Below are 24,834 nucleotides of genomic sequence, written 5' to 3' on the forward strand. Positions count from 1 at the left end.
CAGGAAAAACTGCTTACATTCCTGAGCGAAATTTGCGGTAAAAGTTCGAAACAATTCCTTTGGTTATCAACTCCCCTGGCATCTATCCATAAAGTTGATTTGTGGATCTTTTTAACTTGTGATGAGACTCATTCAGTTGAGATTAATAATATTACAGGTTTGATTAAAAGGTGACAAGAGCTCTTCAATCAAACTACTTTTGTACTGGAAATGAAAAACATTGTCTTTTTGAATGGAGAGTAAAAATGAAAATTTAAAAGTCAAACCTTTCGACTGGCTTTTTTCGCTTGCCCAGTTTATTATCGACGTAAAACGGAAAAATAAAGTAGCTAGTACGATTAAAACGGCCAAATTTTAACCATTGGTGATAAAAATGCCTAACCATAAAAAAAACTTTTATTTTAATCACAACGGAAAGAAAGTGACCGTAAGCCGTAAAATAGCCAGGGTTTCAACCTTTGGCTGTGAGAGCCATCACCCCGTTGAGACCCTCTTAAGTGCATGACACAATCACGGATGACTCTTGTTTCTCTTTGCAGAAATACCCATCATTTAAATTATTCAAAGGCAGCCACTTCCCATAATGGGGGGGAACACTTTAATTGACTTGCCTATTCCAAAATCAAAAGATACAATCTGGAAAAAATATGGTGCCTAAAAAATTCAAAGGGAAAAATTCGATATCGAAGAAGGAAAGACAATTATTACCATATCAGATGATGAAACTGGCGACAGCGGTAAATATTCCTGTGAAGCGTCAAACAAAGCTGGGAATAGACTCGCTGATGCGCGGGTAAAAATAATGGCTGGTAATCTTTTCAATCGCAATGCCTATTTTTCGCCTCCCAGTCATTTTTTGTTTCACTCTCTTGGGTGTAAGTTACTATCCACTCATGCCTCATTTGTTTATGATCTGATGCGGCGAAACAAGAACCGTGCGCAATCCGTTGCCGCGTATGTTTAATTTAAATCAGTCAAAAACCTTGCCGTCGGAAAAAGGTTTGTTCTGAGGTATTTTCGTTCCGAGGCAGAAAACTCAAAGGTTTGTTATCAGATACGAACGGGAGAAAACCCTGTAAACGGCTTTACAATACAAATATTTGTTATGCAGCTGAGGCGAAACAAGACATAAGATTGGAAAAAAGTGCAATTTTGCTTGTGCAGATGAATAAAGATTCTGTCTGCAGCTTCGAAAGTTGACGAATTTTGAATGCGTGCAGTTTGTATAAACTATATATGCATATACAGACGAACCTCGATTATCCGGACTATTCGATCATCCGGACTTTTTTCTCTGGTCCCAGTCCATGAATATTAATTAGTTGTGACCATGAAAACTCAAAGTCGCAAAAAGCCCAATAATCCTTTCAGAAGACAATTGAAACAGCATATTATCCTGTGCGCTTTTCAAAATTCGGACAACTGATATTGAGTCAAATTCACAGCCCGAATTCAGAGAGGATAATATCGCTGAGTCCATGGTCGAAATGTTGAAACATGTACGGCAACTTGACAATGAGGAAATGCCTAATGTTCGCGATGTGAAATACTGGTTTGATCTGGAAAACGAGCTCCCAAATTCACCGCAAATGTCTGATGAAGAGATTTTAGCCCCCATTGTCGGAGATTCGACGGAAAGCGATGGAAATTGTATGTAGCGATCAAGAAGATGAGGGCGACAACGAGAAACTAGTATCGACTAAACAGGCAGCGCAATCTTTCCAAAAATACTAGTCGTGGATGGAATCACAGAACGTTATTGACCCTGTGCAGTTAATGCAGCTAAGACGAACGATGGACTTCGCAATGCGATCAAGCTATGTCTTTGAAGCAAACAAACATGCTTGAACATTTTAGACCTTTGTAAATACCTGATCTCAATGTTTTTGCTTGTAAATACATACAAGCCGTCCCCATCCGAGAAGACTAAAATATCTAACCATTTCTTGATGTTATAGAAAGGCAGCATATTCTTTCAATTATTTTAAGACTCTGAGTGTTGGTCCGGCCAGGGCTCGAACCCTCGACCTCCCGCACAACAGTACAGCGCTCTATCCATTGAGCTAGCCGGGAGGCTACAAGTTCACGATCATGTTTTATTTCTATATTGACTGCTTTAACTACGAGTTAGCCTTAGGTATTCTTTGACTATTTTCTTCTTTACACATGCATCTCGCGTGGCCTTACGGCCACGACATGGGCAAATGAAAACGTCTCTTTAATTTGTGCATATATCATGGTCCGCCTGAGTTCGATATTGTTTCATCTCAATATCTCGTTATTCATTTCCGCTTTTCTGAACTTGCGTGATCAAATAGGAGGTTCAAATGGTTTTTCTTGAACACTGACTAAAGTTGATAACTTATGAATAATCTGAGTTTAACTAGTTTTGCTGGCGACGTCCATAAACCCTTGACAACGTTCGCATGACTAAACTGAGTTAAATCCCAAACCTGCATGTCTCACAACTAAGAGTAACACAAATTATTTTTCGCTAAGGATATTTAAACTCGAGATACTTCGATAAATTATATGCAAACTAAACAACATCGCTCCTTACCAAATTAATCAGCCAACCGCTTGAGCATTCAAATTAATGACAATGGAAGGTCGAAATATCGACTGTGCCCTTGTCGTACATACCGTATTTTGTTAAATGACCTCAATATATCGTCTATGGTTGTTTATCACATGCAGTTATTAACAACAATGGCTTTTTTAAGTCGAAGGTGGCTGGAGCGAATGGAACTCATGGAGTATCTGTACCAGGCCAGTTGATGGTATACAAACAAGGGAAAGAGAATGTACTAATCCAGAACCATTATACATGTATGGTGGGAAACAATGCACTGGGAACAGAGCACTGCTGAGAGAATGTAGCAACACGTCCAGTTGTCTTGAAGGTAACATGCAAGAATCTAATTTTGTGATTTCAGCGAAAGGAAAGTCTCTGACAAAAAAAAGAAAAAAATAGTGAATACACGAACAGATATTAAAATAACAATGAATACAGGAAAAATTCTGAGTTTGAACTTTAATCACACACTATCATTAAGGCACAAAATTCTCCATGCACTTTTTGAAAGAAAGAAATAAAACCTGTTTAGTTTAACTTAGACTGTGACGTTTTTTCCTTTGATTTTGCCTTTTTTTGTTTGCGTTACGTTTCGTGACATCTACATAAGTTAGAGTTTGGTCACATGTCTTTCGGCTGTAGCTGTCTCACACGTGTTTTTTGTCGATGAACCCTTGCGGACTGTAAACTCTTCTTTTCGTCACTTTGGTTCGCACAAAATGTAAGTGAAATTTCAATTGACCCTTGTTTTAGGTATTCATTATGTTTATTTGTCGTTCTTGTTTGTTTCTTTCTCAGTTTTCACCGTTTTGTAACCGTTTTCATGACATGTTTGTATTATCGATTGCGATCGTTGAAAATTAAAGAATTTACGGGATAAACGCGTTGAAGTTTTGTGCCATCCCCAACAAAACTCGTTCCATGTACATAAAACGTCAAGTTACAGTTTGCTGTTAGCTACAGATTATGCTCGTTTTAAAATCTCTTCTCCTCTTCTATTCAGTATAGCAATTATTACGTATGATGCACGATCCTCGCAGTAGATAGCGCTATTTAAGCAATAGCGAAAATCAGACCTGAAAAAAATCAGGCCTGTACGGATTCGAACCAATGACCTCTGCGATACTAGTGCAGCGCTCTACCAATTGAGCTAACAAGCCAACTGGGAGCAGGCCGTTAAGTTGATTCGTAATAAACCCGTGAAAGTGATAAATCGGATACAATGAAATATAATGTGGTGAGCAAGGCCCAATATGAAGTCCATGTATAACAGGCGTCCTGCATACTGCTGAGATGTTTGTTATTATTTTGATTATTATCGATGTTATTTCCATTATTAAAACTATTTAAAAAAAGAACAAACAAAGAAACTAGATTTTTTTTTTAAATTTTTTGAAGGATTTCCACTGCGTTTTAAAACAGAGAATAACCCATCTGTCGGTAGAATGGAAATCTACGCGAACAATAGCTGGCAAAAGCTTTGTACAAGTCAATGGAATGAAGCTGATCTGAATTCAACCTGCATGGCCATGGGCTACTATAACAACGGTGTTTATGTTAATGACACATGGTATGCAGAAAGAGTCAACGCCTCCAAGACATCCATCAACCACAACTGCACCATTCCAACTACATGTGAAAAAAACTTGACAAAGAAACAGCAATTCTGCAAAGGTAAAAATGAATTTTACTCATTTTCCGGATTTGGTACCATGATAACTTCAAGTACATTGACAGAGAGGTAAAATTGCTTAAGGAAAATTATTTTTCGTCGTCGAGGTTTGCTCAGATACAAGAAAGGTATCAAAAATTAAAAATTCTGCCACAGCTGGCAGTAATGTCGCAATCTGATTGGCCAATGTCTTGCGGACTCACTCGACTGCGCCTCGCGAGTCTTCAAACCATTGCCGAGTAGTTGATTTTAGCCGTTTCCTACATGCTTAAAAGATAACTACATAAAAGCTGTCGAAATAAGAACCTGTGCTATCATGAATTTAGGGCTCATGAACGTTATAGTTTTCAAAGGAAGAGTCAAATTAATACTTTTAAATCCTTAATTTCAGCTCCCCTAAAACTTTTTTCTTACTCTTCCATTCCCATTTTTTCTCTTTTGCGTGCGATAAGAAAATTTTCCAAATTTCTAACTGACACCTGACAGAACGTCTCTTCCTTGATTATAGAAGACTAATGATTTAGAGGTAATAGAATTTATAAAAAGTTTTATAATGTTTTAATTTTTTAATATATTTTTTAATTTTTTATTTTTTAAATTTTTTGGGGGCCACGGTTCTAGCTAAAACCGTGGCCCCCAAAATATTTTTCCCAAAATATTTTTCTCACCTTTCCTTACGTTTGAAATATTTCACAACCTCGCCTGTTCCTGTTCGTAAGTCCGGCCAAGCCTTTATGGTCATCGGCCCCCGTAACTTTGGCTTATAAATACAGGCCTTTAGTTATACTTGTAAAACTCCCTGAAGAAGTCTACGACAGTTAGACGAAACGCGTCGGAAAATAAAAGAAGTTTTACATCTACTGTTGGCAGAAGTGCTGCTCACTAGTCTATATTTACAAAATTAAAAGTTAAAAAATTATTAAAAAATTAAGAAATTAATGAGAAAATTAAAAAATTAATTTCCCTATTGCACTGTCAAAGTTTAGTGTTTTAAAGTTACGAAAACACGCTTTTAAAAGTTCTAAAATACTGCAAATATAAATTAGATCTAGTTTGCTTTCAAGTTAGTATAATGATGAAACTTACGAGGTGAAAAACACGAATGCTTTGCAAAAGGGGATCGTCGACCACATCGCTTCAAGGAGACTAACAATATGCAATGTAAACGTCTCGATCTACATTGGAGAACAAATGACACCTGCAACATCGTAACTATTATTTTCCGAACCAACGAAACTTGTAGCCTGACGGAAAATACAAAATAATACACCGAGAATGATGAAAAACACAGGCAATCACCAAATTGGCACTAACTGAGAAATTCACCTCGTGATTTATGGTCGTTCGTAATGTTTCATAAATTTGTCATTCCCATAACTAGCTAATTTTATCACGGTGTATTTAACGTTTTGTAATTTCCTAAGTTCCTGTTCGCTTGAATGGTGCAAATCTGGAGTATGGAGGAAGAGTGGAAGTATTTTACAAAGGTAAATGGGCAAAGATCTGCAGGAATAAATGGGATTTTGACGATGTCAAAGTTATTTGTCGTCAACTTGGCTTTGAGGAGGCTTTGGCGGAATTCATTGGTTCAGACGTAAAGGATGAGGGAATTCCTTTTGTAGTGTCAAATATCTCTTGCAAAGGAGATGAGCCAGAACTTGCATCTTGTGCTCGTATTGATGGAAAGGTTAAAATCCCACCTCAATGTTTATCAGATGGCAAGGGCTCTCAGGCGTTGTGTCAACCAAGTAAGTAGTTCATTATAAAGCCCGAAAGGTGATTCTGTTCTCTTGTGTTGTCTCTCTTCCACGGTTAGACATCTTAGGGTAAAGGAAAATCAGCTAAGAACTCGGAGCAATAGATGACCAGAAGCTCTTTTCTAAAGGTTTCTGTTGAAGTACGGCTTGCGAGAAAGCATATATTTTTTCGCAGATTTTACACTTAAGATAAAGATCTGACTCGGAATGGGGATGACATGACTTGGTTTGGGGTGACATGACTAAGCTTAGTGGTAATTTCACTTGGTCTGAGGTAATATGACTCAAGTGACTTGAGCTAGGGCTCAAATGACTTTTACGGGAGTTTCAATGGCTGTTTATTGGATTTCATGATTCAGTGAAGGGTTACCTAGGTCTTTCGGGGGCCTCATGACTTTTAAAATTTGGATGTAATTATAACATAAATTGACAAAGGTTGACGACTTTGTGTGGAGTAATGTAACTTAGCGTAATATAATGTTCGAAAAATCTACAAGTCTGTCAATTTAAGGATTGGTATAGGTAAATATGTTCATCTTTCCTTTCTCTACCTGTGATGTTATTTAAAATGAATTAATTGTTCTCTATAAATCCTCTAACTGAACCATTTCTTGCAGAGAACAAAAAAGTGTTGGACAAAAAAGAACTCTTTTTTGATATTGGTAGCAATGAAGAGCTTCAATGCTCAATACATAATGAAACCAGTTATGCAAGATGGAAGATTAATGGTCGAAAGCTTCAAATCAAAAACTCTACTTATCAAAGAATCAGGACTAAAGAAACTGGTGAACTGTTCATCGACAAGGTGCAGTTGTCTGATGCAGGATTGTACGAATGCTACAGACTGGAATATGTTCAATATTACATTGTCTACGTTAATGGTAAGAAACACATCTTTTCAGCTTACAAAGATACAGGCACAGGCTAAAAATTTAGGATAATGAAAGGTAAGGCTAGCATACTACTGACCTTTCAATAGTACTGCTATGATATTGGTGGTTCTTATCACTTCTTTCGACAGCAAAATTTACTGAGAACACGCTAGACCAAAAAACCTTGATTGCGGGCACATCTGACATTATAAGCTGCAGTGCCGAGGGAGAACCAAGCCCACAGATGTCTTGGAGTAAAAAAAGAGGAAATTCTTTAGACCACAGACGATTCTATCAAGTATCCAATGGCAGCCTAAAAATTAGCCCCGTAAAGCTTGAAGACGAAGGGACATACATTTGTACAATGGAACAAACTAAAGGAAAAAAGAGGGTCACAAGGAATGAGAAAAGCATAGTTGTGACAGTTATAAGTGAGTAACTAATAGGGGTAATGTAAAGCAAGTCATGCAATTACATCAGTTCCTAAAAAATTGACTGTTATCTAACCAACTCAAATTTAAAGCGTTTTCGCTGTCCATATCTGCAGCTATGCGAGGTGAAACCATATCACAATTATATTGTTGATTTTAGTTGTTTGAAAAAGGGTATTGTGTTAGATAATTATAGTTGTAAACTCCGCAGGTTGATCGTCATAACGCAAAGTAGTGCCTTTCGATGAGATTTCTAGTTTCTTTATAAACTGGTCAAGTGCTAAAAAACGGCATCGGCTGACTAGCACGGTACGTTCTCTTTCTGTATTAAGTATAATCGTTTGACTAACGATGCAGTTATTTCGGATGTGGATCGCGACGCTTTGACTGCATGCTGCGCGTTGGTGTCACCTGCGCCTACGAGAATGGCGAGGGAGTTGTTGGTTTGCCTCCTCGGTTAAGCGAACGAAGGCTTTTGGTTGTAAAAATACTGTCGGAAGCTATCGATGTTCTCCTGATCCAAGATGATAAAAGTATCAATTATGTAATGCCTCGGATCCTTGGCTTGCAGGATGATGACGTTGTCACTTTCTTTTCAAAACTCTCTATGTAAAGGTTAGCAGTAACTATGGAGACCGGACTCCCCGTGGCTGTGCCTTCTGTCTGCTCATAAATTGGTCCGTTGCAATGGAAGACTACTATTAATAGACCTTGATACGAAGTTCAAGAGGTCTGCGATCCGAAAACAAACAAAGAAACAAAGAAAAAGACACGAACTAAGTTTTGAAACTTAGTTACTATTTAAAAATTTACAATTTAAAAATTTGCAATTTAAAAATTGTAATTTCGCCACCGTAAAGAGTTAGAAAGCTGACGTTTCGAGCGTTAGCCCTTTGCCAGAGCGAAGAGAGGAATGGTGGGTTGTGAGTGTATTTTAAAGCAGAAAGTGGAGCTACGCTATTAGTGAGAACATGGTGACGAGAAAAACAAGAATAAATCAATAGATCAAAAGGCTTTCGTTGATACCTACGGGATTAAGAGTGGCGATTTGAAAGATCAACTTTTGTTCAAGAGTTATGCGACTTTCCGAGCTACCTAAATGTAAGAAGAGACAGCAGATTGCCACTTACTGCTTAGAATGATTAGTTAAATTAAAGCGTCTAGCGACTGGTTTTAATGCGTCCTTGTCACTACTTTCTTCGTCGCGAAGGTGTTCTCGGAATCGGTCATCTAGTCATCTTCCTGTTTCGCCGATGTGTATCCTTTTGCAAGAAATGCAAGTTATGTAATAGATGGCATTAACTCAGGTGCACGTGAAGTAATCAAAAATCTTATTGGATCGTTTGGGTCCCGATATTTTTTCAGCGTTGTGAATGAAAGGACAAGTTTTGTATCGTATGCGAGCGCATTTAAAAGTTCCAGGTTGATCATTAGTTTCGAAAGAACTTCTGACCAAAAAGTTGCCTCTGTTTTTGTCACGTTTGAATGACATAAGAGGAGGTTGCGAAAAGATGATGCCAGTCTTTGGATCGTTTTGAGATCATTTAAAGTTTTTAGAATAATGGATTTAACTGAGTCGTTGTGAGTGTGAAATGTGAGAGTGAATGAGATGCGGTCGATCGGAATTTTCCTTCTGTGACGTTAGTAGTGCTGACTGTCGATCAATAAGTTGGGCACGGTGGTGACCCGCTTGAACGACGGAAACAGAGTGACCACGTTTTTCGAAAAACTGGCACATTTCCTCTAATTTGTCGAAAAAATCAGTCATCTCTACATAAATGTCGAAGTTTTTGAAACTGAGGAAAGGGAATGGAATTCCTGACATAAAATGGATGCGAAGATGAATACAACAAGTGACTATTTGAGTCTGTAGGTTTGCATCCGAAAAAGGGGTTTAACCAATTTATCTCTATTTTGCCTCTTAACTCCTAGCTCGGTCCAATGAGTTCTGTGAAAATGATGATAAAAATTGCGCAAAGAGGCCAGAAACGTTGCTATAAAATCTCAATGAAATATATTAACATTGAAATGGAGTAGTGTTTTCTCTTTAGTGATGCCACCGTTTTCTGTTTATGTTTTTTGTTGTTGTTTTCTTTTTTTACCTCTTAGTTCCACCAAAAGTGAATATTTCTGGGGCAAGCAATCTCATCAAAGAGGGAAACAGTGTGAAATTGACGTGTGAAATTGTAGCTGGTCGGCCTGAGCCCGAGATAACCTGGCTCAAGAATAATACTTTGCTGCAAAAGAGTTGGTCTCTCCTTTTCCCTAAAATAAAAAAGAAAGACGAAGGGTTGTACACTTGTAAAGCAGAGAATGCCGCTGGTATACTTACCGAATACGTCGAGATTTCTGTTAAGGGTGAGTTTGTATATCTCATAGTCATGCATTTGGTTTGTCTACTGGGTGAAAATTTTTGTCCAGTGGGCTGGACTCTGGATTAAGGGGTCTGGGTCTGAGCTTCAAGGTCATTGTGGAAGTAAGTAACAACTTCGTTGATAAAGGATGGTGTATAGATAGTATAAAATGTTGAACTAGTGGCTCTACGCCCTTAACCTCTTCTAAAACAGTTAAGAGTTGTTTAAAAACAGGCAGAACTAAAAGAACTAATAGAATCCTTTTTACGTATTTCTAAAGGGATTCCATTCCAGAGCTCTACCCCACAAACTTGAAAAGTTTTACCTTTTTCCGTTTCTCTACTGTACTGCTGAGGGCACATTAAATTGTAGCTCCCATAACGACTGATCCTACGGTGCGAATCAGAATTTCTGGGAATTATGTGCGTTATGTAACTTGCACAGTCGGTCTCTCTTACCCATGTTGTGTTGTTGGGTGACATAAAAGTACCGAGTAGAAAGGAATCTTAGGGAAACCATCAGAAAAACTTAACCTCCAACGTTTCGGCTGGTAACTGCAATGGATTCATTTGTTACGACCAGGTCCGTGATAAGTGTTTTTTCAGACCGTTTTATCTTATATCTATTCCTGCGTGATGGTTTTAAAGCTCAGTTAGCAATATAGCCTGGCTTACGTGGTTTTTCGAAGCATTTGCATGATATAGTCAAAACTTGTTTAATCTTCGGCTTTTTATGTATGTATTTGAGTGGCACGGGGAAGAGAATTGGGGATGGGGCTTTGAATCTTTGATTACTATATTAGCAGTTCGCAATCTGTGTTTTTTCTACTCTCTTCGTAGTTCCACCCCGTGTAAAGTTTGAGTTCAACAATGTTAACATTGAAGTTAACTCCACGTTTACTAAGAAGTGTTATCGGAGTGGTGATCCAGAAATATCTGTAAACTGGACCAAGGATGGAGTGCTTCTTAGTACCAACAATACCCTGATCATTAAACGCGCGAATTTTAAGGATAAGGGCAATTATGAATGCACCGCTCAAAATGATTATGGCAAAGCTAACGCCTCCTTCTGGATCGATGTCACAGGTAAACTCCATACTGTAGTCTATGTCATATAGTAAATTTGTAACTCGAGAAAGTGTTAGTATACGTCTTTGTAGTTTAAGCCAGAATAAAAGGACATTCTTTTTCTCTCTTAATTCATTTCCTTTAAATATGCCAATGAGTAACGAATAATGATCTCATGATACATTTTCATAACATAATAATTTATTACCGAAGTTGGAATGAGATTTGAAAAGAACTCCCATGTTTACTAAGTTTCAATTTGCCAGCATTAGTTCGTTTCTCTGTTGAAGGGTTCCTGATCATATACAGATGATTCTGACTTATAGACACCCCGATAGTACTCTCGGAAGCTAAACTACGACTAAAGCTACAAATAAATTTACAAAAACAACTCCCACTATTACATTATGACAAACGCTTTATGAGATCCCTTTCAGCATCTTCGTGCGTGTACTCATGTTACGGGAAATAAAACTTAGAAGAAAGATAGGCTTACTTATTGCGTGGTTTGTTTGTTCGTTTGTTTGTTTTTTCGTTTGTTTGTTTGTTTTTGCAGTTTTATTTAGAGTTGAGCAGAAAGGGTTAAAACGGTCAGTGCAAACCTTTCTTGAATCAGTTGGTCTTTTTACTTCAAGTTTCTCCCGAGATCACTAAGCCTCCGATAACCCAGTCTGTAACCGAAGGGTATCCAGTCAACTTCAGTTGCCGAGCCTCAGGTGTGCCAAAACCAACCATAGTCTGGCTTTTTAATAATAGTGACCTCCCATCTGACATCAGTCGAACCGATCACGATGGAGAATCGTTGCTAGAGTTGCCAAGTGTCACAAAAGAGATGAAAGGCACTTACAGGTGCGAAGCGAAAAACAAAGCAAATACTTCTAGTTCCTCTGCAACACTACGTGTTTATGGTAAGTTTAATAATAATGATAATGATTACGATGGCTTTAACGATAACGATGACGAAAAGAAAGACGATGACAATGGAGAGGGGAACGGATATGAAGATAAAGCTGTAGTCATTTGGAAGGCGAGAACAAACAAAGAAAAGAAATAAAAGTGACGGCGCTATCATTGTTAATTGATACGAATTAGTGTAATTTGCCCGTTGATTAAAGAGATACACGTGTTTTTTGAGAAATCGAGCCGGTAAACTTTTTGGATAATCAGATCCTTAGCTGGGTAACACCCCACTTCTAAATTTGTAATATGTTTGAAGTGACATGACATCTTTGCTGATTTTACAGTTTTCAACAAGACTTTGGCATGCAATTGTCTCTGGCAGATATTCAGGCGCAAACGGCCTTTGGTAGGCATAAGCATAAGCATATTGAATCTCCAGCTTTTAAAACTTGCGGGTTGACGTGTGAACGTGGGTAGATATTCATTCTGACAAGTGAATAAGCGAGTGCAATATCCCCTGTGAGGGAAGGAGTACAAAATCACGACCAAGGAAAACAAACTAGTGTACGATTTGCAGCTAATGTGATAGATTTTTAACTTTTTCGGCTGCTGCATGTAAATGTTTCGATGATACACGATGATAGGTAGCTGAAAAAGTAAGACGCAAAGTCATCAATTATTTATGTGACGCACAATCATCTCGACTATGAACCTGGGGATGAATAGATTGGGCTACTTAACTGATTTGTGGAGTCCTTTCGATACAGTTACTAAGAGGTTAGTTTAAAATTTTAAAGTATTGGAACCATGCAATTTTGGGCGATTGCAACAGTAACTAGTCATTTAAAAGCATGGGGCCTCAAATTCTCCTCTGAAACCTTTTCCAAACCGAAGCAACATGTTCCAAACATTCCTTTCATGAAGTCGAATCTAGGTTGTTTTCCTTTTATTAATATTAATCCAATTTTGTTTTACTTTGGAGAGTTGTAAATGCGAGTTCGAATATCTTTAAATGAATTACCCCTTATTGTCAACGTAGGAAAAGCCTCTGCTCAAATTGTTCCAGATCCATATCCAACACTCACAACAGAAGATGCCCTCACATTGACCTGCCAGGTCAACGAAGACACAATAAAAGTAGCTTGGAAAAAAGATGGAAACTCACCATCAGAAAGGGCAAAGATTTATACACAATTGGATAAGAAAGAGAGTGAACTTACCATTTCTAAGGTTTTGGAAGAAGACGGTGGAAAATACTCTTGCGAAGGACGTAACAAGCTTGGGTTTGTGGCCCGCTACTTTGTAAAAATAACTGTCAAAGGTAAGCTGGCGTTACTGTTGTGTCTAAGGAAGCACATAAAACTTCAATAATCAAGTAACGAGGTCATCCTTATAGAAGAAAACTTCTACTTCTTACTTCCTTCTCAGAGTTTACTATTGGTTTTTGTTTTCTGGGAAAATACTTTCTTCAATTAAAAAGAGATTAGAAACAGTAGCAGAACATTATACATGTAGATTCTCACATAGTACACTTTTTCACTTGGAAGGTCACAAGTAAATAACCTATGATTCTCTGTAAATTTATATAATGAAAATCAGTTATTTCGCTTTTGAAAACAGGCGTCGATCACAGATTAAAATAACACAGTAGGAATGCTCACAACCACTTTGAACGGTAACATGACTATTATTATTGTAACATTTACTATCGTTGAGATTTATCCATTGCCACATATTTATCTGACACATGCAAGGTTCCAATTCTTTGTGGTATTACATTGGTGGATCAGTGGCAACAGTGATTGTCATTTTGCTGATTGCCTGCTTTTTCTGCAAGAGTCGAAGGACAGGTGAAGTCCAGTTACCTTGTTTTATTTTAGCTATTTACTGTTTAAAGTAAGAGAAACGAAAATGGTTAGGTCTTTTTTTTTCTTTTTTTTTTTCTACTTCACCCCACACTTTAACTGTTTCCCCAAGCTAACCCTTACCCGTAGAAAAAACACTAAAACGAACGAGCGGATATTGTAATTTTTTAAATAATTGTTATTGTTAACATTATTGATGTCGGTATTTGGAGAACAATTGAAAATTTTGAGCTCATATTTGCCGCAAATTCAAATCATGGTGTCATTGTCTACCAATTTTATAAGAATACTTGAGTGAGTTAATTAATACAAGCTTTTACCTTCTTTGTCTCTTCCATTAAATTTTTCAATTGGAATTACAGCTGTGGCTCTGTAAGTCAACTGTTTTACCTTTCTTTCGTGAAATTTCTACACGTGGAGTTCTCGCCATGTGCTTTAATCTTTTCCATGCTGTCTCTATAGTCAGTAACATAAACTTACTATTTTTTTTTTGTGAAGCATTCTCATTTTGTCCAAAAAATTTATTTAATTATTACCACCTTCATGACTCACGACCTTGAATGATGACTGTCACAGAGATAATATCACTTTACTTTCATCATGGTCATTATGCATAGTTAACATTCATCAGTTGTTATTTAGAATCAGCTTCATTCGTTCGCTTGCTAATTCTTTTCTTTCTTGTCTCACAAGTCTCTTTGAATTCCAATTGATTTTATCATTGAATTCAAAGTTTTTTTTTCCTTTAATTTAAAATTCAAGTATAATTTTTCGGTTTAGATATCAACTGAAAAAGGTTTCCATGACTGATTTCACCAAACAACGAGGTTATTTTTCAACTTCATCCGATTTTCAGAGTGTACTCACCTAATCATAGTTACAAACGTGTTTTGTGATAATATAGGTCCCTGGTTTGGCGAAAACTTTGTCTTCTCATCATCAGTAAGGGTGCTATCTCGATACGAGTCAGGGCAATAAATCAGATTATACTAGCAAACTGATAATTTTTTTTTTGGCTTCTAATTTCATTTTTCTTTATCGCCTTTTCTATTTTAATCCAGAAAATTTATAATGCTTCCAATTTTCAGTTCTGTTCAAGGGGAGAAAGTTCAGATGGAGCCGTCGAATGTAGAGGTAGATGAATGGGAAATTGAGGTGAGCCGTGTCCTGCTTCAAGAAGTCATTGGACGAGGGGCGTTCGTAGCCGTGTGGAGAGCTCTCCTGAGTTCACCAAATGGGAGACCTGGAAACCGAATAGTCGCTGCTAAATGCTTCACGCGTAAGATTCCTTTGATTCGATATGTTTATATATATATATATGGCTTCCAGGGGTGGATTCAAAAAAGTTTATTCTCAAATCAACACACACCCTTCCCTCACTCTTCTTCACTCACAGATAAACACGGAACAAACGGGAGAAAAGGTAAACAAATGAATTGAAAAGAATCAGCCAGTTTGGCGATATTGTCATTCCAAACATTTTTGAGTCGGGCATTTTTTATGGGGTGGGGGGGAGGGAGAAGGTGGTCTCCCGGATCTTCCCTCGAGCTCTAAATCCGCCACTGGATCCACTGGAGCTTACTCTTCCCTTAAACTATGTTTTATTAAAGTGCAAGTACTTCCGATATAAAGTGACTCATCCCCATTTTTGTAGCGGTTGACTGTCTCGGATTCAGGGGGCATTCCAACAGTCTGAGTGGACGGTGGTTTTCGATAGTATTTGCAATGTTGCGGATGGTCAACTCGCGGCCGTCGCCTGGGTTTCCGTACGGGACAGCTAAGATTTCGCGCATGCGCGGAGGTGGCATCTCTGAACGGTGCCACGAGGCCATCGATTTGAGACCTCTTTATATTGTTCACTTTTTCTCTATTTCGGTCATAATGTTGGGTTAATCACTACAAGTATTTAGTGCGAGTTTTCGCGACGCCATCGCGAAGAATTTCGGTTTAAAAGTTCTGATTTTTGTGGGTGGTCACCGTTCGCGGCAACATACGGAACAAAAGCCACAACAAAAATAATTTACATAAAGATCGGCTAAACAAAGAAAACCAAGAGCCCAATGTTAGGATCTAAGCTTAAGCTGATTCCGATCTTAAACGACTCAGCAATGTCTAGGGAGAAGTCGCCGGTGAGTTGAGTAGCGTATTGGTTTCAGATAAAATCATCTAAATGGTAAAAGGACGATGTGAGGTTTGAAAACCAGAGTTAATAGAGGGAACTCTATTAACTCTGTTGAAAACCAAATAGACAATTTCTCAGTCTCAAGCTTGAGACAAATGCATTTATCACAATAATTATCTCTCCATCAACATACCCTGTTGTTGTAGCCACTGCTGGAGAGGAAGGAAGGAATTGTTTGATGAGAGAAATTGATCTGGGAAAACTTATCGGTGGAAACAATCAGCCAAACATTGTAAAGTTCGTGGGCTGCGTTACAACTCAAAGTAAGTACTAAATGTACGGCCTTTTTCAATGTATAAGTTATTAAAAATACTACAAATATTGAGGACTTCTTTATATGAGCTTCATAACCAGAATGGCCCGTTGATCGCACGAAGTTTGTCGTTTCTTCTTTTTTGTTTTGCTTGTTTGTTTTGTTTTGTTTCGTTTGTGTGTGCGTGCGTGCGTTCGTGTGCGTGTATGTGTGTGTGTGTACGCGCGCGCGCGCGGTAGCGAGGCTGTTCTTCTTTGAGAACATTTATCGATAGCCCGATCACGAAGATCTTGGACGCAGGACCAGAGTATCTAATATCATTAATCTTGGTAATCGGGCTACCTCGCTTTTTACGTGTAAGTCTCAGGAAGGAAATTCCTTAAAAATGAGTCCTCTTCCGAAGTTGTTAATAGATATTGTGGTTATGAGCCTTGACTTTTTTTTTACGCCACTTCAAGTTCACCCAATTCTCATCATGGAATACATGCCATGCGGCGACCTACCTGGTTACCTGAGAAAATGCCGAGGAGTGAGGGATCGGTATTATCTTGGTGATGGTAGGGCTCAAGAACTGACCAACTATGATCTTGTGATGTTTGCCAAACAAATCGCTGCCGGTATGGTGTTCCTTGGATCGAGAGGAGTAAGTGAAGTCCTTCATTGTTGTCATAAATCAAATATAAGTGCGAAAAATCTCAGAGCTTTAAACTGTTTTCCGATAGCTCATATTCAGACCGAAATCTGTAGGTACGTTTCACTTACATAAAGTCTGAGACCTTTTTTGGGCCATGGTACGAGCAGGTCACTTCGGCTGTCAAACTTATAGAGCCGGTTATTCAAACAAAGTTTAGCCGTTTTTTAACAAAACCACGTTCTAAACTATCTTCATTTTAGCCTAACCTTTTGCGGGAGCAGTTCTTTTTAAATGATCAAAGCTAAGAAAGCTGGAAACTTATGGTCGAGGGACATTTATTTAACTAATAGAGAAAACCCGACGCCCATTGCTTGGGTAAAACCGCAGTTTAGGTTGGACCTCGTTTGAATAACTAAACCCTTTTGATGAATGTGTGAACTTGTACAAAAGGAATTTTTACTTTAATGACAAAAAGGATAGGAGAGTAATTTTCATAATAACTCGGTTGGAACAGCTAAAATAGGATACCTACTGAGGTGTGACTACCCAAAGAAATATCAAGGCAACGGTAAAATGGTTGGATATGCGCCAACCATATTAGATTTTGGCCTGTTGTGGGACACTCTGCTGCGCTAAAAGCACAGAAAAAAAGAGCAACATCCAAACTATTATGCTAATTTTAAGAAAAAGCGAAAAAACGGAACGTCCCTCGACATTTTTAACAAGAAACGAAGGTGATGAAAAGAGCATGCTGTTTTTCTGAGCACAACCGGTCGTCTGTTGGTTTACCATTTCTAAATTTCATTTTACTGTCATAGTTATTATTACTGTGATTATCATAACTATCATCATCATTATCATTACTATTTTTGACATTTTTCTTTAGAAGGTAAACGACTTAGTCCTGACAGCCTTAAAGAACTATAATGGCCTGCCTAGTCGCCCTTTTCTCTCCGCACACACTCGCCGTTTTGTCATGAAATCAATTAATAATTAGAGGTTTTCGCGTAATGGATCTTTGTCTCCTGGTAGATCATCCATCGTGACCTTGCGGCCCGAAACATTCTCCTCGATAACAACTATGTTTGCAAAGTGACAGACTTTGGCATGGCATATCAAAGCTTCAAATATTGCTATGGAAATGCCAAAAAGGTAGGAAATGCTTTTGTTGTTGTTGTTTTATGGTGGGGCTTTCTGGAAAAAGCTGTAAACACCAGCATTTTCTCAGCATGAAATTAACTTAGCTCGACCACCAACATGGCTTTCATAGTTCACATTGACCTTAAAAAAAAGGGGAAAAGACAATGCAAGGTAAAACGCTAAACACCGGGGTATATAAATTTGACTGAGGTTTTTTGTAGACAGTCTCGCGAAAGAAGGTGTGTTTCCTCTTTTCTAATAGGACTGCTTGAAGGCTATTTTAAAGAGAATGACAAATTCTCTTTCTCTTAATTTACTCATTCACTTATATTCACCAAGATCATCAGTTCTGATGCATCTCGCCGTGAAGGGGCACAAAATATTTTTTTAGCTCTTTTTCTTTTCTCCTACTTTTGCGCAAAAAACTCGACAACTGCTAAAATGCTACTTTTTACTTCCTCATACAATTAAGTGTATGAACGACCGACTATTCTTTTGGTGTTCAACATTTCACTGTTTTTGTTTGCGCTAGCACTGATTTTTCTCTGCAGAATAACAGGTGTTCAGAAAAAAATAATAAAAACAAAAATGTAAAGCAAAAAACAAACAAACAAACAAAACAAAAAACCAAACAAAACAAAAAACCAAACAAAACAAAAAACCAAACAAAACAAATAACAATATGATAATAATTATTTAAACAGAAGTTTTAAAGTGCCTATAACCCCAAAAAATTTTTTTGGCCCTATTAAATCTTTCCATTGCACTGAGCAAACTGCCGAGAAAATCTCTGTGTTTGGTTAAAACCGCGATTTTTTTTTATAAATTTTCAAAGTCGTGGAAAATCGCATTTTTTCAAAACACGACCGTAGCACGGAATTATCAAGATGGGTCTGGGTCGAGCACAGTTTGTGACGTCATTCCAGGCTTTCCAATGAGTTTGCTTCAAGGACTGGATGAAGTATCCTGACGGATATGCCTGATAAGTGCTCTGTTTTCGGTTGTAGCAACACTCCCAACAAAGAAAAAAGAATAGCACTTCATCCGATACTTTTTATGGGGCAGATGACCCGGAGAAAAAAAGAGAAGAAAGAAGTAGATTGACTTTGTGCAATTCTGACGTGCACATTGCAAGCCCACAAAATATTCGGCCGTGTGTTCCTACCACTTCCGAGAAGAAGACTATTCAGTCATGTTTTCTGCTCTGACTAGCGAGACCATGCAACGAAGGTTGCGAAAAGATGGAGTTGGAATTTGCGTCTTTCCAACTGTTGAATTACGGTCAAGTCGCTCACGGTTCAACTCGCCAACGCCAACTCACCGACGTATAAAATCGAGTAGAGACGTCGGCGAGTTGGTCCTCATCCAGTACAACTTATTAGAAGTTATACATGTAGAAATGTAAACGATCGTTAGTAAAAAAAAAAACATTCTTTTTCTTCCAACAAAGTTTATAAGGATCCCAACAAAGCACGATAAACATCGCCAATTTCTGTAACAGCTTCAGACGCGAACGAGTTATATTTATTGTGTGACAACAACACCGTAAAGACTCATCATGTCAATCGCGATCGGTCAGATTTTTCTCAGAAAACTTGGCTTTCTAGACAAGATCTTTAGTAAAAAGCAATTCTTTTTATTTCCAAAAAAAAAATTTAGAACGATCTCAAGGCGATTAAAGCAAGAGAAACATCGCCAATTACTATAAAGAAAACTTAGCTTTCTAGACAACGATTTTAGTAGAATGCAATTCTTTTTGTGTCCAATAAAGTTTTTAAGGATCTCATGGCGAACAAAGTAAAGAAAGATAAACATCACCAATGACTATGACAGATTCAAACGCGAACGAGTTATTTTTTGTGTGACAACAACACCACAAAGACTCATTATGTCAATCGGTCAGATCTTTTAAAGAAAACTTAGCTTTCTAGTTAAGATCTTTACTAGAAAACAATCATTTTTATTTCCGACGAAGTTTATAAGCAACTCAAGGCGAATAAAACAAGATAAACATCGGTAATGACTATAAAAGCTGCAGACGTGAACTAGTGTGACAAGAACACCGTAAATACTGACATCCTGTCAATCACTCAGATTTTTAAAGTAAAATTGGCTTGCTAGACAAGATTTTTAGTGAAAAACAATTCTTTTTATTTGCTACAGAGTTTGAAACGATCTCGAGGCGAATAAAGCAAAGTTAACATCGCCAATGACCAAAAAAAGCTTTAGACGCGAACGAGCTACTTCGTGACAACCACAGCAATTACCACGAGGTGTTTGAGTCTTTTGTAGGTTAGCAGACCAAAACAGTTTACGAGTCAACATTTTACGTGTTTATTCCTTACGATTTACTTAAGATGTTACTTTACTTCACGTTTAAACACTCGATAAAAGTTCAGGCGACGTGACTCAATATCGGGCAACATGACTATGAGTTTCGGGCAACATGACTTTGAGCGAGATTACTTTCGGGTGAGTCGACCGGTTACTACTCGTTCGCGTCTGAAGCTTTTCTTGTTTTATTCGCGTTGAAATCCTTAAAAACTTCGTTAGAAATGAAAAGAATTGTTTTTTCAAAAAGATCTCGACTAGAAAGCTAAGTTTTCTTTAAAAAATCTGACTGATCGACATGATGAGTCTTTACGGTGTTGTTGTCACACTCCCTTGTTCGCGTCCGAAGCTGTTATAGGCATTGGTGATGTTTACCTTTCTTTGCTCGCCATGAAATCCTTAAAAACTTTGTTGGACATAAAAAGAACGGCATTTTACTAAAGATCTTGTCTAGACAGCTAAGTTTTCTAAATAAAATCTAACCGATCGTCCTGATGAGGCTTTACGGCGCTGTTGTCCACAACAACTCGTTCGCGTCTAAAGCTGTTATGGTAATTGGCGATGTTCATCATGCTTTGTCAGCCTTGAGACTGTTATAAACTTTTTTCACAATAAATAACTCGTTCGCGTCGGAAGCTGCTATAGTAATTGGCGATGTTTATCATGCTTTATTCGCGTTGACATCCTTCTAAACTTTGTTGGAAGAAAAAGAATGTTTCTTTTTACTGACGATCGTTTACTTTTCTACATGTTTAACTTCTAATAAGTCGTACTGGATTGAGGACCAACTCGCCGATGTCTCTACTCGATTTTATACGTCGGCGATTTGGCGTTGGCGAGTTGAACCGTCGGCGACTTGACTGGATACCAAACTCTTCACGCGTGGAATGTTAAGGAAACGAAATCAGCTGAAAGCGAGTGAAGTAAGAGAAAGGTGAGAAAAATTTACCAGATCAGGCTTTAGCGAAGGTTTCATCTCGTTGGGAACGTATAATATTGACTGAGATTGGATCGGAGCGCCACTGCCGATGGCCTGGATTGACGTCACTAGCCCCAGTCTCTGGTTCACTCGTTCGTTCCAAATATAAACCCGACTTTAAAAAATCATAAAAAATCGCGGTTTTAACCGAACACAAAAATGTTTGCGCATTTTGCTCAATGCAGTAAAGAGATTTAATATGGCCAAAAAAAATTTTTGAGGGTTAGAGGCACTTAAATGTTTGTTTCCACAGGGATGTTTGCCAATCAAATGGACTGCACCAGAAATTCTGCTGGGAAATCTCGCCGGACTTTCCACTTTGAGTGATGTGTATGTATCGTGTATATTCTTCCATCACCTCAACAAAATGATCACCCAATTTGACTTTTTTTGTTATACTTCCCATCCAAAATTCACTCGCCACTAATTGTAAAAAATTTCTAATATGTTCATCAGGTGGTCCTATGGAATCGTTCTGTATGAGATAGTTACCATTGGTAAGCCAAACTAAATTCAATAAGAATATTTATGATAAAAGTTTGTTTTGACTTTTTTCCAGGCCTTTCATTCTTGGAATATCCTTAAACAAGATAATACAGATGGTTTACATTCTCTTGCCTTAAGTTCATTGACTAGTGTCTCAGTCTTGTAAGACTGATCGAGCTGTCTAACTTCTCTTGTAAAAATGAACCCTGATAATGAGTTGCGGTCGAATTGTATAACCTCCATGCAAAAAGTAGGACAGTTGTCGTTTCTAGGACTATCCCGTGTTCAGTAAAGATCATCTGCTTTTTACACTTGAAAATCAAATCTCATTAACTCTGTTTTTACTTTAATATGTAGCAAGCTATTAATCAATAGTTAATCTCATCAAATGAATTGAAACAAGAAGTAGAAGGCTTCCATAGTGTTGACTTCTTAGAGACTACCATGAAAACCGAACCAAAACGAAGAAACTTTAATTAAAAATTGTTTCATGCTTAGCGTGAGTCTATCGAGTTATGGATGCACGCGGGGAGTTTGGAGAGCACGAGAGAAGCTTAAGAGCTGCTCCAGGCGCAGCCGAGAGCAGCTCTAGCTTCTTGAGTGCTTTCCAAACCTCCCAAGTGCATCCATAACTCGATATAGGTACAGCTAAAAGCATGAAACAATTCTTTTTTAACATACGAAAACAATTTGGGAGCTGAATGACGTTTTTGTAATGTTTTTTGAAATGAAAGTTGCCCGAAAATGTTGGCCTCTCCGGTTGTTTTGTTGATTTTGTTATTAAATGGTTTTCGGTAGAGTTAACAACTGTAACCGAAAAAAGTCGCGACAGACCAATTTGTAGTCTTTTTAGTTCTTGCTGAATGTCTTTCATCTAAAATTTTCTCCAGCTCCTGTTCCGATAAATTCGGGAAACGGGCCTGTTGTGTTTCGTTTTCGTAGTGCTTGTGCTTGTTAGCTTGACTACTTGCGGGAAGGTCGAAAGCCAAAGAAAAGTTTGGTTGGTCTTGGATTTACTAATATCGCTTTCGGAAACTTTAACTTAAGGAACTCACACGACGGAAATTTTGCAGCTATTTTGAAACTGCACACGTAATTTTATTGAGCACGGCCGTTCGTACATAAAGATTTTGTTCATGTTGATGTAATAGGAATTAGTTAGGACTAGCGCGCGCGCTATGTTATAAACTACATTGACTCAGGAAAATTTATATTTGAGCATCATCAAGCTATGTAAATGTACACGCAGGATTAAGGAAAATTTAGATTTGGGCATCATCAAGCTATTTAATTTAAACGCAGATTTCTTTCTCGTTTAAAATGATGTCGAAAAGGAACACCACGTTTCAGCCACAGTAATTTCGTAGAACATGTTTATACTATGCACTCTTATCATTTGACCTGATAGGTGTTTACAATTGTAACAAATTTTTAAAATTATAGCTCTCTGACTATAATTTCAACAACTTTATCAGTGATATATTCAGTAAAATCACATGCACACATCCTTATGCCTTGTCAGGAGGAATTCCGTACGATGGATGGTCAGAAGGCAGGGTGGTTGCAGAGGTCACAAAAGGATACCAGATGCCAAAGCCTGATCATGTTGATATAAAAATGTTAGTTGTACCTCTCTGATGCGATATCGACGTGTTCCAATTAATGTATAGCCTAAAATTCAACACATCAAAATTAACGTTCTTCTTGTAGAGCTCTTTACAATGAAATAATTAAACAATGAACATAAAAGCTGTTTTATTTTAAAAGTGTGAACTAAGAGCATAAGGTATTCAGCTGTGATAATGCATGTCTACCTTCTTCGACGAGATCAGAGCGAGTGAAATGGTGCAGATATGTTCGATGACCCAAAGCGAACCTAAACCATCATTTTCGTTAAAAGGGTTCCTGTAGAATAAACTTCTTGCAATTCTTCGCATAGTCCAAGAAACATAGTTGAGAATTGACCATCATTGTTTAATTTCAGGCATGATATGATGAAACGGTGCTGGAATCTTAACCCTGACTTCCGTCCTCCATTTGAAAACCTGCGACAAAGAATGGACAAATACCTTCGTGAAGAGGTTTGTTGAATTTAGACCTTGCTAACATTCTATGAATTTTGAAGCCTCTAAGATTTTTCAGTACTTTGACACCATTTAGTTTCAGGATCAATGCCTGATAGGATTGGTTTTGTTCCCCTACGCGCTGTAAGCAGCTCAACAAAGACCATTTAGACCCCTGGTCAGTGGTGCTTTCACGCTCGTTACGCCGTCTACGCGCATTTCACCATTTCCAGTTTATAACTCTCTCTTAGAACCACAGAGATTCTCAGTCTGCCGTGGAAGTAACTGCGCTTTTCAGCTTAACATCACTGTAATATAGTGCTGTGCAGCAAGTGCACAACCCTTATTTCTTGCTTTCCACCCCAGACATATGTGGAACTCCTTAATCTGGGAGCTTATGACAAGAAAAAATACTCCAGAGTTGAAGATCTTGGAGATAAAGATGCAGGACCGAGTGACGAAGTTGTAAAGAAGGCCGCTGCAAAAAGATTGGGAAAATGGTCCAGTGCCCGCCGTTAGGGTACCTTTCTGTCACCTCTCGGTGCTAAACTATGCGTGATGACAGCGATGATTTGAAGGTCTTTCTCTATTAAAGAAACAAACGAGGTCTTTGTTTAAGATGATATGTCATTAAGTTAATTGTTTAAAGATACAAATAATTAATCAATTCAGTTGGATTCAAAGTAGGAGAATTTGGGTAGATATTACTTCAACTTCCCTAATTGATTGAAACAGGAGAGAAAGAGATAGAATAACATCCAAAAAATTAAAAAACAAAACAAACTTAAGAAGCGGCCCGTCCATACTCTTTAAATTTGCGAGCTTTTGTAGTAAAAACATTCTGCCCTAAATTTTTTTGGAACAAATCTAGTCTGGAATCTTCCCAAGAGTAGTTGAAATTTGGTAATTTTTTTGTAGTTTGGTAATGTATTAGTTGTGTGGTATTAATCACCACTGAAGTATCCTGTATGCTGATGTTATTGACTCCGTAACGTGTCCTTTAGTCCACATGCATTTTGCTCTCATATTGCTTTGTTTAACTTTGGAGCCATTGCTATTTGAAGACAAATGATTGCATTGATATTGAAATTTATATTTCCTCTATTTTTTACTTGTCAGACTTGTCTAGTATGTATTTAGAAACCTCAGATGTGATCATAAGATTTGAGAATTAAAAAAAATGAAAGAAGAGAATCAAATAAGGGAAACCATACAACTACTCGTTGATCATCAGTTGTGACCCTTTTAACCCTAACATGATCAGTCCGCATAT

The 24,834-nt window shown here is 37.8% G+C and overlaps 2 protein-coding genes across 2 annotated transcripts in view; one reads left to right on the forward strand and one right to left on the reverse strand.

Moving 5' to 3' along the window:
- LOC111346929 (fibroblast growth factor receptor 2-like) overlaps positions 1–24,763 on the forward strand; it is a 28,998-nt gene extending 4,235 nt beyond the window's left edge. The window contains exons 3-22 of the mRNA XM_022954182.2: positions 2,724–2,903; positions 3,974–4,249; positions 5,672–5,995; positions 6,622–6,885; positions 7,026–7,307; positions 9,417–9,665; positions 10,501–10,746; positions 11,364–11,636; positions 12,668–12,949; positions 13,383–13,478; positions 13,856–13,865; positions 14,582–14,772; positions 15,822–15,938; positions 16,387–16,571; positions 17,595–17,714; positions 21,266–21,342; positions 21,469–21,509; positions 23,021–23,117; positions 23,483–23,579; positions 23,928–24,763. Coding sequence (XP_022809917.2) covers positions 2,724–2,903; positions 3,974–4,249; positions 5,672–5,995; positions 6,622–6,885; positions 7,026–7,307; positions 9,417–9,665; positions 10,501–10,746; positions 11,364–11,636; positions 12,668–12,949; positions 13,383–13,478; positions 13,856–13,865; positions 14,582–14,772; positions 15,822–15,938; positions 16,387–16,571; positions 17,595–17,714; positions 21,266–21,342; positions 21,469–21,509; positions 23,021–23,117; positions 23,483–23,579; positions 23,928–24,080 — 3,560 coding nt within the window. The 3' untranslated portion in view covers positions 24,081–24,763. The remainder of the gene's footprint in view (positions 1–2,723; positions 2,904–3,973; positions 4,250–5,671; positions 5,996–6,621; positions 6,886–7,025; positions 7,308–9,416; positions 9,666–10,500; positions 10,747–11,363; positions 11,637–12,667; positions 12,950–13,382; positions 13,479–13,855; positions 13,866–14,581; positions 14,773–15,821; positions 15,939–16,386; positions 16,572–17,594; positions 17,715–21,265; positions 21,343–21,468; positions 21,510–23,020; positions 23,118–23,482; positions 23,580–23,927) is intronic.
- Positions 1–24,834, reverse strand: part of LOC111345445 (uncharacterized) — a 102,924-nt gene that overhangs the window by 49,534 nt on the left and 28,556 nt on the right. The gene's annotated exons all lie outside the window — the stretch shown is intronic.

The sequence above is a fragment of the Stylophora pistillata genome, chromosome 5, assembly GCF_964205215.1.
Source record: "Stylophora pistillata chromosome 5, jaStyPist1.2, whole genome shotgun sequence".
NCBI classification, from domain to species: Eukaryota; Metazoa; Cnidaria; class Anthozoa; order Scleractinia; family Pocilloporidae; genus Stylophora; species Stylophora pistillata.